General features: G+C 34.5%; 2 protein-coding genes across 10 annotated transcripts in view; one reads left to right on the top strand and one right to left on the bottom strand.

Annotated features, from left to right (window-relative positions):
• Positions 1–8741, bottom strand: part of LOC125673503 (quinone oxidoreductase-like protein 1) — a 9395-nt gene extending 654 nt beyond the window's left edge. Inside the window, exons 1-10 of one of the 2 annotated variants that reach the window (XM_048910103.2) lie at positions 8349–8741; positions 8146–8223; positions 6449–6572; positions 5193–5261; positions 4453–4634; positions 4231–4294; positions 3513–3611; positions 3281–3414; positions 1819–1924; positions 690–735 (exon numbers count right to left, since the gene is read on the bottom strand). In XM_048910103.2, the coding sequence (XP_048766060.1) occupies positions 690–735; positions 1819–1924; positions 3281–3414; positions 3513–3611; positions 4231–4294; positions 4453–4634; positions 5193–5261; positions 6449–6572; positions 8146–8223; positions 8349–8411 (965 nt within the window). In that variant the 5' untranslated portion in view covers positions 8412–8741. Of the gene's footprint in view, positions 1–689; positions 736–1818; positions 1925–3280; positions 3415–3512; positions 3612–4230; positions 4295–4452; positions 4635–5192; positions 5262–6448; positions 6573–7654; positions 7909–8145; positions 8224–8348 lie in introns of those variants that run through there. The other variant, XM_056160320.1, reaches the window with a different exon arrangement.
• LOC125673483 (intersectin-1-like) overlaps positions 8522–13283 on the top strand; it is a 70793-nt gene continuing 66031 nt past the window's right edge. For 4 of the 8 annotated variants that reach the window (XM_056160317.1, XM_056160314.1, XM_056160315.1 and 1 more), the window contains exon 1: positions 8542–8698. The gene's annotated coding sequence lies outside the window, so the exon portion shown is untranslated. The other 4 variants (XM_056160313.1, XM_056160311.1, XM_056160316.1 and 1 more) reach the window with 4 other exon arrangements.

The raw sequence follows: 13283 nt of genomic DNA, 5'->3' as shown, positions 1-13283 counted from the left end.
ATGTCGAGAGCTAGTGGCTTTCACAGACTGAATTAAAAGTTGCTATGTTCCTCCTATATGGAAAATGCAAACTTTGATTCAACTTTTGTCATGGTTCGCTTCCCTGTTTATATAAACTTTATGCAGTGTTATGTGAAATTAGATTGTAAGGTGAGGGTGCACGGTTTCTCCGTGTGACTACTCTCCCAGTATTTATAATTGTTTCCATCTTCCCACATATGTGGAGGGAAGCGATCAGAAACCCTTGACTTGGGAAGATGAATTGTTTCATACAGTTAATAGTATGAATACTGGGGACATGCATATTTTCATGGAAATTGAAAGTTGTTAAACATCTTCGTGTTTTTTGGGTAAAATTTATATTATGTAAAGACATTGAATGTTGGAATTGTTTTAAGAGCAATGAAATGGGCGTATTTTTATTTTATACAATTGGTGGTGATCTTGAAATTTGTAATGTTGTCCAAGCAGGGTCAACAATCTCTACGTGGGGTAATTTATTCAGAGGAAGTAGGATCAGTAATCTTGTGGTGGGGGTTAATTCAGAGGATTAGTAGTATCAGTAAACTTAGGGGGTTAGGGTTAATTCAGAGGATTAGTAGTACAAGTTTTTAACTTATTTGACTGTATAAGTAATCTGGGGGAGGGTGTGTGTGTAATTTATTCAGAGTACAAATATTTTAACTTACTTGACTGTTCCTCGTTCCAGTTTTTCTATTGTATCCTGGAGAATGTCTACAAATGGAAATTATACAAGTTATAAATAAACATTACATTCCTTTGACTCAGAAAGTCATAGATGGGCAACTGCAAAATCAAATGAACATCCTGAAATATACATGTATCATATTTATGATTACATAAAGTAGTAGTGTACCTTTGAATACATGTACACATACTCTACAAGTAGATATAGAAAATATCTTATGTACATGTGTAGGTTATATGCATTTTGTTAGTTGTGCTTACAGAGATGTTGATGTTTGTAAATTAACATCTTAGATGCGAGATCAAAAGTTCAATGTCTGATAAAAATCAAAATTCACATAGTTTTTACCAAGACTCCCTCCCCCCCCCCCCCCCCCCCCCCCCCTACTTTAAAACTAAATATGATGACTGTTGAAACTAATCGATTAACAAGTAAGAACAAACTAGTATAAATAACACTGTATACCTTTTTTAATGTTTATTCACAAATAAAAATGTAGATTAAAACTATTAAATGTTCATTAAAATGCAAAATGGTTTTTAACAGTCACTTGTCTTTTTTCTCCTTCCACTACATTAACTGTGTAATCAATGTCGGATGACAGAAACTTAGGGAAATGTTCACCCCTTACCCCTAATTATCCGAATTTAGATTTTTATCCAAAATTGATCTTTTGATTTCTCCCCTTACAACCAGTGATTGCTTGATAGAATTACAGTCAAATCATGTTATATTGAACCCTATATTGCCAAGAAAAAACATTTTGAGATATCCGATAGTTCGAGATATTGAGGTTGAAATACATCGAGAAAATGTAGTGAGGACTTCCAACTCACTTCAATATATTCATTGTATTCGAGATACTGATGTTCAAGATACCGAAGGTCAACTGAATATGAAATTGGGGAAAAAAATTTGTCTGTTGTCTATAGATGGTTCGATTAGTCTTGACCCAATGCTGAATTTTGAGGATCGATTTGCATGTCTAACTTAGAAGAAGAATGATGATGGTGATATTGAATGACTCAGAAAAATAATAGTGATATTTTCTTGGAAGGATATGTATTGATATTTTCAGAGGGGCATGACGATATGTTTTAAATACTAACGCTGAAATCGTCCATGTTGGGAGTATGCCAGAGTCCATATGTTCTCAAACAGGAAATGAACGCTTCCTCCTCGAAGAAACAATCGCTGGCAGTCTGGTGGATCCAACTTAAAAAGACAGAAGATTAAATACAAGTGTTAAAATGGTACACTGTAACGTAGAATTATAAATCATGATGTTTTGATGCAATGATAGATCAGAGGCTTATTTTAATCATTCATAAGATGGTTTGTTATTTACATAAAAATTTTGTGTACATTTATACATTACAATCTCTGGTTATATTATCCCTCTTGGACATGTGGTTTGTACAACATGTTAAATGATACAATGTCACTCTATCTCTGGATTGAATTGTTAATATATTATAAGGAAACCTATTTTGTTTATGAACTTGAAGTCTACAGATTGACAAATTGATATTGATGTATCCTTGAGTATTGTGGTTTCAGGTTTGTTCATATATTTACATTCACTGAATATTTTCTCTTATATTTCTGTGACAATGAATACAACATGTTTGCTTCAAATTATTTCAATCCATATTTTTAGTACCACCACTCCGCACTATCATTTATAATAGATATGGAGTCTCATCAAGGTCAAAGGGTTTAAAGTTCAAAATGGGTCAAGGATGTGATATTTTAGTACTTAAAAGTTCATACATGTATTTTAAAGATTTTATTATTTATTTCAAAATAAAATGTCTCTCCTTGTTGTTTTAATAGACGATGACGGTAGTAATCATTGCAGAAAAAAGTGGGTTATGAATTTTTTCTGTTTTTCCTGCAATGCTTGCTACCCTCAGCAACCTAATGAAACAACAAAGAAAGTATTTTATTGTTTAAATGATTGCTAGAGCCATGGAGGGGAGATAATTGGATTCACATTTTAAAGACCTACAAAGGTACTTTATATTGATAAATGGATACACAAGCAATGTCAGGTAATGCAGACAGTTTAGTTCACTCCGTTCCTCTTGAATCCCATTACTTTTATTTGCTTTATCCAATGTGATGTTATTTCTCAACAAATACATGTACTTGTATAGACCTATACCATTTCAACTCGATGGATACAGCAACTATAAAAAGACACAGTACAGATATCGGAGTCAAGTCAACTTGTACCCTGACCGACTCGTACCCAGGTCAACTCGTACCCAATAAGTCAACTCGTACCCAAAAGGTAAAAGTCAACTCGTACCCAAGAATCTGGTTACGAGTTGACTCCTCCTCTTTAATTGATGACAACTCGTACCTAAGCGATATGTCACTTATATGCGCATAGATATATTGCATTATGGGAAGATTCTTGGGTACGAGATGACTTTTGCCTTTTGGGTACGAGTTGACCTATGGGGTATGAGTTGACCTGGGTACGAGTCGGTCAGGGTACGAGTTGACTAGAAATCCAGATATCTACAAACAGCATAATATATTTGATTTTATCAGTATCAATACCTGAAGAGAAGATTGTTGTGTAATCCACTTCCCAGAGGCCCCTAGACAGGAAATGACATCATGCTTGTGTGGTTTGGGATACCTTAAGTTTTCACCCACAACCTTCTGGTCCTCTTCATCATTAAATTGTCTGACTAAGAAAATAAAATTCATGGTATTACAGGATAAAAAACATCAGAATCTATTAACTTTGTCAGTAAATCAATAGATAAATCTTGCAAACTTTCCTTACCCCCATTGTCAACGACAACATCCACCCCCACACCTCCTGTCTCCTCCATCACACTGCTGACCAGGATGTTACTTCTCTGGTCAAGGTCAATTATCTGTGCTGATAAAAGGTTGATGATTAGAGAACCTCAAAAGGATCCGAACGAATAGAATTCAATATGTCAATGTCAATAGGTATGATACATGAAGAGAAAAAAGTGCCTATTAATCTATCATGTACTCTAAATACTAATTTTTAAGAATTTAGAATTCAATGCTGTAAGCAAGTTTTCTTTCTTTGCTATGTGTTTCTTCATCTATATGTGCAACTTTGAATTTAACCAACACTTTTGAACTATTCAAGATAGGAAAACTGAAACGTTGAGGTCAAAAGCAAATATATGTCAAGGTCATTTAAAACGTATTTTGTGAACGTGTATATATAAATATTGTTCGGGGTGTCTAGATTTTATAGATTAATACTGTACACGAGTCTGTATACAATTATCTATTGGGGTGTCTAGATTTTATATATTAATACTGTACACGAGTCTGTATACAATTACCTATTGGGGTGTCTAGATTTTATAGATTAATACTGTACACGAGTCTGTATACAATTACCTATTGGGGTGTCTAGATTTTATAGATTAATACTGTACACGAGTCTGTATACAATTATCTATTGGGGTGTCTAGATTTTATATATTAATACTGTACACGAGTCTGTATACAATTACCTATTGGGGTGTCTAGATTTTCCAGAATTCCTCTTTCTTCATTACTACTAGCCGTAGAAATCACCTGAAATTTAGTTCATGAACATGATTTAAAATGGACGTCATTAAATCTCAGTTACACAATTTACAGACTTATTGGTGGCATAATAAATAGTCTCCCAGATGGCCATAACATTACTACATTTGAGATGCACGTGCAAGGTTATAAGAATATTGTGAAACCTTTGCTCCCCAGAGACTAGCTAACTGTATGGCAACATTTCCGAATGAGGTGGCACCATCTATAACAAGGACCGTATCACCTCCACAAACATGAGCCTGATAGTACATAGCAGTATAGGCCTTTAAACAGTCTCCAATTCCTGCTACTGCCTCTTCATAACTCAGCCGGTCTGGCTTCTTTACTGAAAATAGAGCAGAAAACAGCTTTCATACATTTGCAAAATTTTGTTGCAATTCAAATTAAAACCATCTCTGGTCATTTCACTTTGTTCTGTTTTTAAGAACCATGTGTTTTAAAATCAGACATTAATTGCAGTTTCAAATTATATTTTTCAAAACATCTCATAAACCATGGTAGACGGATTTGAGAGGAAATTTGATTGATAAAATCTACTTACATGTAACAAATTTCAATGTACATGCATACATATTAGCTTTAGACAATTAATGTTGATTTATTGATTACATTTCATTTCAACAGGTACATGTATTTAGATGAAAAATTTTCAGTTTATGATCCTGGTTATGAAAAATATTCCTGTAACTGTTGAGAAAACTGTATGAATGTGTACTTTTAATTAGCGGATTTCAGAGTTTAGTGCTAGTCATTTCATATAAGATATATTTACCACAATCAAGATTTGGCACTAATGTTAAAATTTTAGCATACATTAGCGATATACATTTAGAACTCAAGACATTGCAGTATCATTAAAAGAGGTAAAAATGTGTCAACTTACCAACGTCATATTCCGAGAGTAGACAATACTCCCCACAGCCAGAGTAATGACTTCCCAGGGACACAATACCTATTATAATACAAGAAAGGGGAGTATATTATACAGATCACAGGCCTGTGAAACACAAGGCCCATGGACAACATTGCTCACCTTTCAGTAAATACAAGTAGTTGCATTTTCTCATGAAATATTTAATACAATTTAATCCCAGGTTAAATGATGAGATCAATGCTATAGGACCATAAATCTTCACTTCTCATTAGAATTTTTCTTTATCACTGCATGTATATTCCTTTCATAAAAGTGAATCTTAGTTCAAACTTCAACACTATGTTAGTTGAAAGTTTTATGGCCCTTTTGTGGTTCAATCTTGTGAAAAATATCAATAAAAGAATTTCCTAGATTTAAATTTCTTTAGCTAACATTAAAGGGACTGATTCACGATTTTCGTCCAAATTTTGTTTTTCACTTTAATTGTTCAAAATCTACTGTCCAATATGTTTAGAAGGTTTCACAAAAAATCAGGTTATTCATCATGACAGAAGCTCATGATAGAGAGAGAGAGTTTGTTATTTGTTTTGAAAACAAAGATTGAGGTATGTTATAGTTTATGGGGTTTTCAAAATAAATGGATATTGATCCAAGTTTATTATTTATATCACATCTCAAGTATACTTTACATAAAATGATAACAAAATTAACGTTTCACTAGTTTGTTTGTTTACATAAAAAGACTTGAGTCTTTGTTTACATAACAGAATCAAAGCTAAAATATTGCTCTTATCCTCACATTTAGACAGTCCAAATTGTGGTTGCCATCATTAAACAAGCTATATTTTTAATTTGTAACATCAAAAATGAAAAACATTTCTTTCGAAAAACGTGAACCATTCCCTTATATGATAAATTATTTATTATGTTTATCTTGAAGATACAATAAATGATAGCCACTCCACTGTATGCTCCATGCAAGTTTTCAGTTTTAAAAGGTCTTTTACAAGCAAACTTAGGTTGCATGAATTGGCCCAAAGTGCAGGTTGATAAAGTAGAGGCAATCTCCAGCACTTTTATTCTAACCTTAGTCATTCTTCCAAATGTTCAAAATCACAAAATTATGTGATTGAAAGATGTAAACACAGAAATGACAAATACCCTTCAATATCTGAAGATTGGCCATTGGTGAATTCTACACATACTGTTCAACCTATGTCATGAGAGACAATAGAGAAAACAAAATACACAAAAAAATGACTTACCAACAACCGAATCACCAATAGTTACATTACTGACACCAGGCCCAGTTTCCGTGACAACACCAGCCACCTCATACCCTACAGGGTATCTACTGCGAGGGTGCTTCCTGTACACATCTGAAAGAACCTGCCAATATCAGAAAAGTTGTTGTAATGTGTATACATATTAAATCAGATATATATCTAATTATACAAACTTGGAAATGCACTTATTTTGTGAACTCATATAAAAGTACTGTAATATAATATTTTATTCAATTAAATACTCTTTACAACAAGAAATCCAGGGCAGATTTAAAAAGGATAATGCTTCATAATGTACGTGATATATATTATGATATTCAGCATTCTATGCAGGAGATCAGTATATTGAGAGGAGATCAGTATGATGAGAGAGGCATTTTCAACAAAATACTCTGCAATCTGTTAACTATTTAGTGTCTATTTTGTGAGAACACATTGATTGAATCTGACCAATTCATCAACCAATCAGACTGAAAAGAAATATGAATTATATTCTTTTAACTGAATCGAACGGTCTGGTCAATGTGATTAAAATCAGATCTTTGATCCACTCTGGTAATGTATTGTCATGCGAATCAAAGTATTTGATTTTAATCAGATTGAAGGACTGGTTCATGTATCTAATTAAAATTTTTATGAAAAACAAATGTCTCCCCAGCTCCCCAAATTGGAAGCTGTACTCCAAATAAACCCTCCTCCCCTTATTGTACTGCATGGTATGGAGGAGAAAGCATGAGCAGGAAGACATTATGAACTCTGATAAACCATCCTCCACTCCTCTTAGATCCACTATAACTTTTAGGAAAATAATTGGATCCTCCTGTCCCGGCAATATGCACAAATGGTAATTGTACAAAGTTTCAAATCTATCTGATAAGCCACATAGGAGGAGAAATTTTCACAAGCTATTTTACATCCACCACCCCTCTTAGATCCACTATAAATTGAAGGAAAATAATTGGATTCTCCTGTTTCATCTACAAATGGCAATGAAGCACTGCACAAAGTTTCAAATATATCCTATAAGCCCTCAGGGGCTAAGCCCGTTTTGGGCCCAAACTCTGTGATACTATAAATACAATATTTATAGTATCAGAGATTGGGCCTAAAACAGGCTTTGCCCCTGTGAATAAGCCATATAAGTATCGGTATAATATATACATGCATACATACAGATATAAATACCAAGGGTAACCCATGAAAGCTTGACAGCTTATTTCCAATGGGCTCCTTTGATGCACGGAATGGGATCCTTTGATGCATGGATGTTTGCGTTAGGGGGTTAGTTATGTAGGAGGAAATCTGAATACTCAGAGGAAACCCAATTGTGTCCGAACGGGAAACCGTCATACTCTCTCACATACAACCACTGCCGATCATGGGGATCAAACTTTGGTTGCAGCGGTGGGAAGTGAGAGCGCTACCTCTGTGCTACCCAGACACCCTAAATATAATAAACATTATAATTGAATTCTCCTGTTCCACCAATATGCACATCTACAAATGGCAATGAAGCATATATAATTGTACAAAGTTTCAAGTCTATCCGATAAGCCATATAGGAGGAGAGGCAATCACAAGATTTTGTGACAGACAGTACAAAAACAATATGTCTCCCCTGAAAGAGGGGAGATATAATTAGATCCTTTGATCCGCTGGCTCGCGTATATTGCTACCTTGATATTAGGCGTCGACAATGCACATGCCTTCACTTGGACAACTACGTCATATTTATCTGGGATAGGATCAGCCTCCTGCAATACAAACCACGCGATTTTATAGAAATCTCAAAACACAGGGTGCATATTTTTAGTGGCTAAGACTTTTCTTATACGTTTACAGAGACGTGATATTAATTTTGCAAGGGAGAAAAGTTTACATTAGATTCTAAAACGAATTTCGGTTCCTGTTCATTTTGAACATCCAAAATTAGAGTTTTCATCCTGTTCTCTATGCATTAAACACTTGAAAGCCACTAACAACAGTCGTTTGTTTTTACATCACATGCTGTAAAGTGAAACTAGACTACAACAGGAAGTTGATATCACGCCTACTTTTCCCACAATCCAGTTCAAGTTCCGGTAACTGTTGGGGTGTATTTGATGTGATTTTTAGTGGGTTTTCCAACTTAGTTTATGTTGATACCGATATCTGTACCATTTTGAAAAGTTACAGATAATGTTCTGAAGAAATGCAGTGATGAAGAAAAGCAGATAATGCTCTGAAATGGTAAGCTGTTGGTGCTCTGGTATCCCGGTATCAGACAGCAGTGCAGACGGCCCATAATTAATAATCCAACAAGTAACTTACTGCACTAAATTCATTTTCAGTGTATTAAATTGTGTTCTCGATGTAGATTTGCGTCCTCTAAGTGGATGTCGAACAACTTAAGTTAATTCATCCAACGTAATGTTTTCGGAGAAAGCCTATATTTAAAATCAATAAATCTCAGCTTTAGTGACTGGTGTCTGAAAAATGGATTTTCGTATTGAATATTTATTCAATACGTTTTGTTAACATAGAAATTATAATGCTAATGCATTACTTCGCAGTGCTTTCAGTCGCAGTTTATGACAAGTCGCAAATCACGACCTAAAGTTACTTTTTGTCACCATTTCAAACTTTTTGGTCACCATGAACAAATCTATAGTTTACTCGCCATTTTGAAAACACATTGTAAATAAAACATGTATGTATTTCTATTAGACTTGTGGAGTACTGATTGTCGCCGACTTTTGATTGTCGGTCGCTATAACTGAAACGATGTGAACAGTGCTCCCACTGGACCAAAATTCCCTTTCGCCACTTTTTCGTGGTGCGGCGCAGCGCAAATAATCTCATGCTTTACAATTATTTCCATCATATTATTTTATTCATTACATTACACTGATTTTGAATCAGTTACATTACTTAATCATATCCAGCAACCATACCTAAACACTTCTTTCTGAAATAATAAGAAGTTGATTTGTTTGATAAATTCTATTATGGAAATCAAAAATCAGATAATAAATCATAATGATATAAATATAAACTTCATGATGCTACACCCCTCAGTGAAAACATTGTGTACATTGCCCGAAATGGAGATGTCCCAAAACATCAAGCCCAAATTAGAGTCTCAACCATTCCCTAATGAACTTCCGTTTTTGTATGGAAGATTTTGCAATTAGGACAGAATCGGATGTTTAAGCAGGTGGGGTTGACAGTAAAGCCAAACAGATATTTTTTGAATTTTAGACTGACTATAGGGTCAGAAGCTACAAGTTTAGTGTCAAAATAGTATGGGGTGCATAGTCTTATGAGATTACTGAGTCCCGATGTTTCCAACCCATGTTTTCTAATCACTCCCTTGCATGTATAACAGAGTTGCAGACGAACACAAACATCATTACTTCACATAATTCACCTTCAACGTTTTAAATACATCATCAGTGAAAGGATAACTCATGTATGTGCAAAGAGAGATAACCCGCAATGTACGATACTCGATAAACACGTTTGAAAAATGACGCGATCGTGCAAATACTTTTGTCCACAGTCTGTAGCATTTTTATACCGTTGCGCACCGAACTTCAGAACTTCAAAAAAAATTATATATTAAAATTGCTATGTCCATATCAATGGTGACCGACCGCAATGTTTATGAAATCAAACACATCACAATCAAAACATTGTAATCAACGAGCTTGGCCGCAAAAACAAACAATTGATGTATATACATTATAAACAATAATACGGCCAATTTAATTACCGGTCGGTCCTGTGGTTAAGAATTGACATTAATGTGGAGATAACACGATAATGAATAAGACTTTAAATGTTAAACAATTGACCACAGCAGGGTAAACAGCTGTCCGATGTACTTTATTACATAATCACAGACTTTTTTGCAGCCATACATTACCTGCAGCTATTATCTGGCCTTCGTGACCAGCTCTGTGTGCACTGGAGCGACGCGAGATTTCCGGTCGCACGCGTTGACTGAATAAACAGAGTTTGACTGCATAAACAAGCAGGTGATAAATGTGTCACTGACAAAGGAAATTTTAAAATACAATTCATTGCAAAGAGGGATTTTCGCCACTTTAATTTTTTTTTCGCCATTTTTGAATAAAATTCGCCATTGGCTCGAGCACTGGATGTGAATAATCGGTTGTCATTTTGTAAATTGAAAATCACTGACATCATTATGGTATATTTTTTTAATGATACGAATATTCCTGCCGCAATTTAACTATAAACAAAAGGGCTGACGAAGCAGTCATCCAATAAGATTGAATATTGTTTAATGTCCCCATCGAGAATCTTTTTCTCATATGGAGACGTCACCATTGTCGGTGAAGGCTGCAAAATTTAGGCCTATGCTCGGCGCTTACAGCTTTTGAACAGGGAGGGGGTCTTTATCGTGCCACACCTGCTATGACACGGAGCCTCGGATTTTGCCTCTTACGACAAGCAAAGGGTACTGAGGCCCTATTCTAACCCACATCCCATAAGAACAACAATAAAAGTCAAGAGATCTATCCTTATCCAGGGAAAACAAAAATCAAAATAGAAAGTATGGGATTATTAACTTCTCATTTCTAATGAATTTATTCTAATTGAGATGATATTTAGGGTAAAAAGTAAAGTGTAATATTTATGCCATAAATTTTAAATGAATGAAATTTGATTATTTTTCGATTAATCAATTGAAAAGGCGCATCCGATAATTTATTAATATTTTTTTCCCAATTGTCCACTAATGTCTATATATCTATCCATCTTGGTTATGCTGTGAAATGTAACTTACATTTAATTTCTAGTTGCAAAATATAAATTTTTGGGTCGCAAATGCAACTTCAAGCTCTTGCACTGAGCGTTATGATTTAAATTTGTTCAAGTCCTAAAGGTCAGGCCAGAATTTTACCATGAAAATAAAACCTTGTAATTTACTGCAACACAATGTGCCCAATCTTGTGGTTCATTTTCCTGAAGTTAACAGGATTCCTTCCTTTCTTTCTTTATTTTGGCACAACACAGGTCAGTTGACTATTTGTACTAGCTCTTAAAAGTTGAGAAAGTCTTGGGGTTGGCAAATCAAATTCAGAATTACAATTACATACTTTTTATCTAACCATATATTGTCCATGACAGAATTTTCATCAAATCTTCAATGTCAGTACTATCTATCAATTCTAAGAAATGTGAATATGTTCAAAGTTCAAGTGTTTGTATCTGTATACAAGATGAGTTTTTAAAACTTGTGTAATAATTCTGATCATTTGTATAGGTTTATGTGCTTCATTTTTATGTGCTTACAAAGCATAGCAACATTGAAACTTTATTTTGTCTGTCTGTAAGTGTTCGTGAGTCTGTCTGTCCATTATTTGTGAATTTGCATGGCATCTTGTTCACTTTCATTTTGTTAGAAAATATTTAATTATGTGCAAACTTAGGTTCATAAACTTGGATGCCTGTGTTATTTTCTTGTTAGTAGAATGAAAACAGTCGCAGTGAAAAAGTAACTGTATCTATGGTGTGCCTAAAGGTTATCGTATCTTAATCAAACAGATATTTATCATTCAGGACTGTGAAGTATTATCATGATTATAGTGAACCATAGGTGTGATATGTTTTGAGAAGTCCTAGTATCAAATTCACTTTGGAGTAATGATTGAATTTTACACTTAATCGCTGCAAAAGAATACAGAATTTCTCCATTTTGTTTTTGATATGGAAAATTTGGGAACTTTCCTGTTATTTACATTTTCTGCATGCTGTAAAAGCTGACTTCTAGCTGTTTTTTTTTTTTTTTTTTTTTTTTTACAATTTTATTGTCAACGCATATCTTAAAGCAGGGTAACAGGTGTATTTTCACAATTAAAGTAGGACAGCAAGACAGTGAGGACGATGGATTCTGATGTACTTTGAACTGCCTCACTACATTTGGTATGTAGAGCAGCAGTGTGTTTCCGGTTTTCATTACGCTGCTGGGGTCCCTCTGGGTTATACTGTAAGAATTCTCTCCAATATCCAGAGAAGACAGTCTTCATGGAAAACTTTTTGGAGCTTTGTGTCTTTTTATGTCTGGACTATTTACTCTATCAATTTGAAAGAGAAATTCACTGACTCAAATCAAACATAAAGTATTATTTTCTCCAGTTTTGAGAGTACATGAAATCATTGAGAGGGTTTTAGCACAGGCAGTTATATTGCTCGGGTTCGAATTTATTATTAAAGAGTAAATTTGAACCCAAGCGATGTAATATATTGCCTGTGGGTTTTAGTCAAAATTAGTTCAATTTAAGTGATATAGGATCACCATCTTTAATATTGATTATGAATCATCACTCCATTTGAATTTATGGTAATATAGTTTTAGCATGAAGTCAGTGATGTAGATGAAAAACACAGGCCTGATGGTCTTGTATATGTAATGATATAATAATCCTAACTCCAGTATTACTTCATTTGGTATTTGAGCCAGTGGCTGATTTTGAAGACTGAGAAGGGCGATTGTGTTGATATTGTTAAAAGTGTCTTTGTATGTCCAGAGAAGGCTATCTTCAGTTGGTTATGCTGTCAGAGAAGGGCAGTCTTAGTTATGCTCTGAGAGAAGGGCAAACTTGGTTATGCTGTAAGAGAAGGGTGATCTTGGTTATACTGTCAGAGAAGGGCAATCTTAGTTAAATGCTGTGAGAGAAGGGAGATCTTGGTTATACTGTCAGAGAAGGGCAATCTTAGTTAAATGCTGTGAGAGAAGGGAGATCTTGGTTATAATGTCAGAGAAGGGCAATCTTAGTTATGCTGTGAGAGAAGGGAGATCTTG

This window comes from Ostrea edulis, chromosome 3 (assembly GCF_947568905.1).
Source record: "Ostrea edulis chromosome 3, xbOstEdul1.1, whole genome shotgun sequence".
Lineage (NCBI taxonomy): Eukaryota > Metazoa > Mollusca > Bivalvia > Ostreida > Ostreidae > Ostrea > Ostrea edulis.
This window is presented reverse-complemented; position numbering and strand designations above follow the sequence as displayed.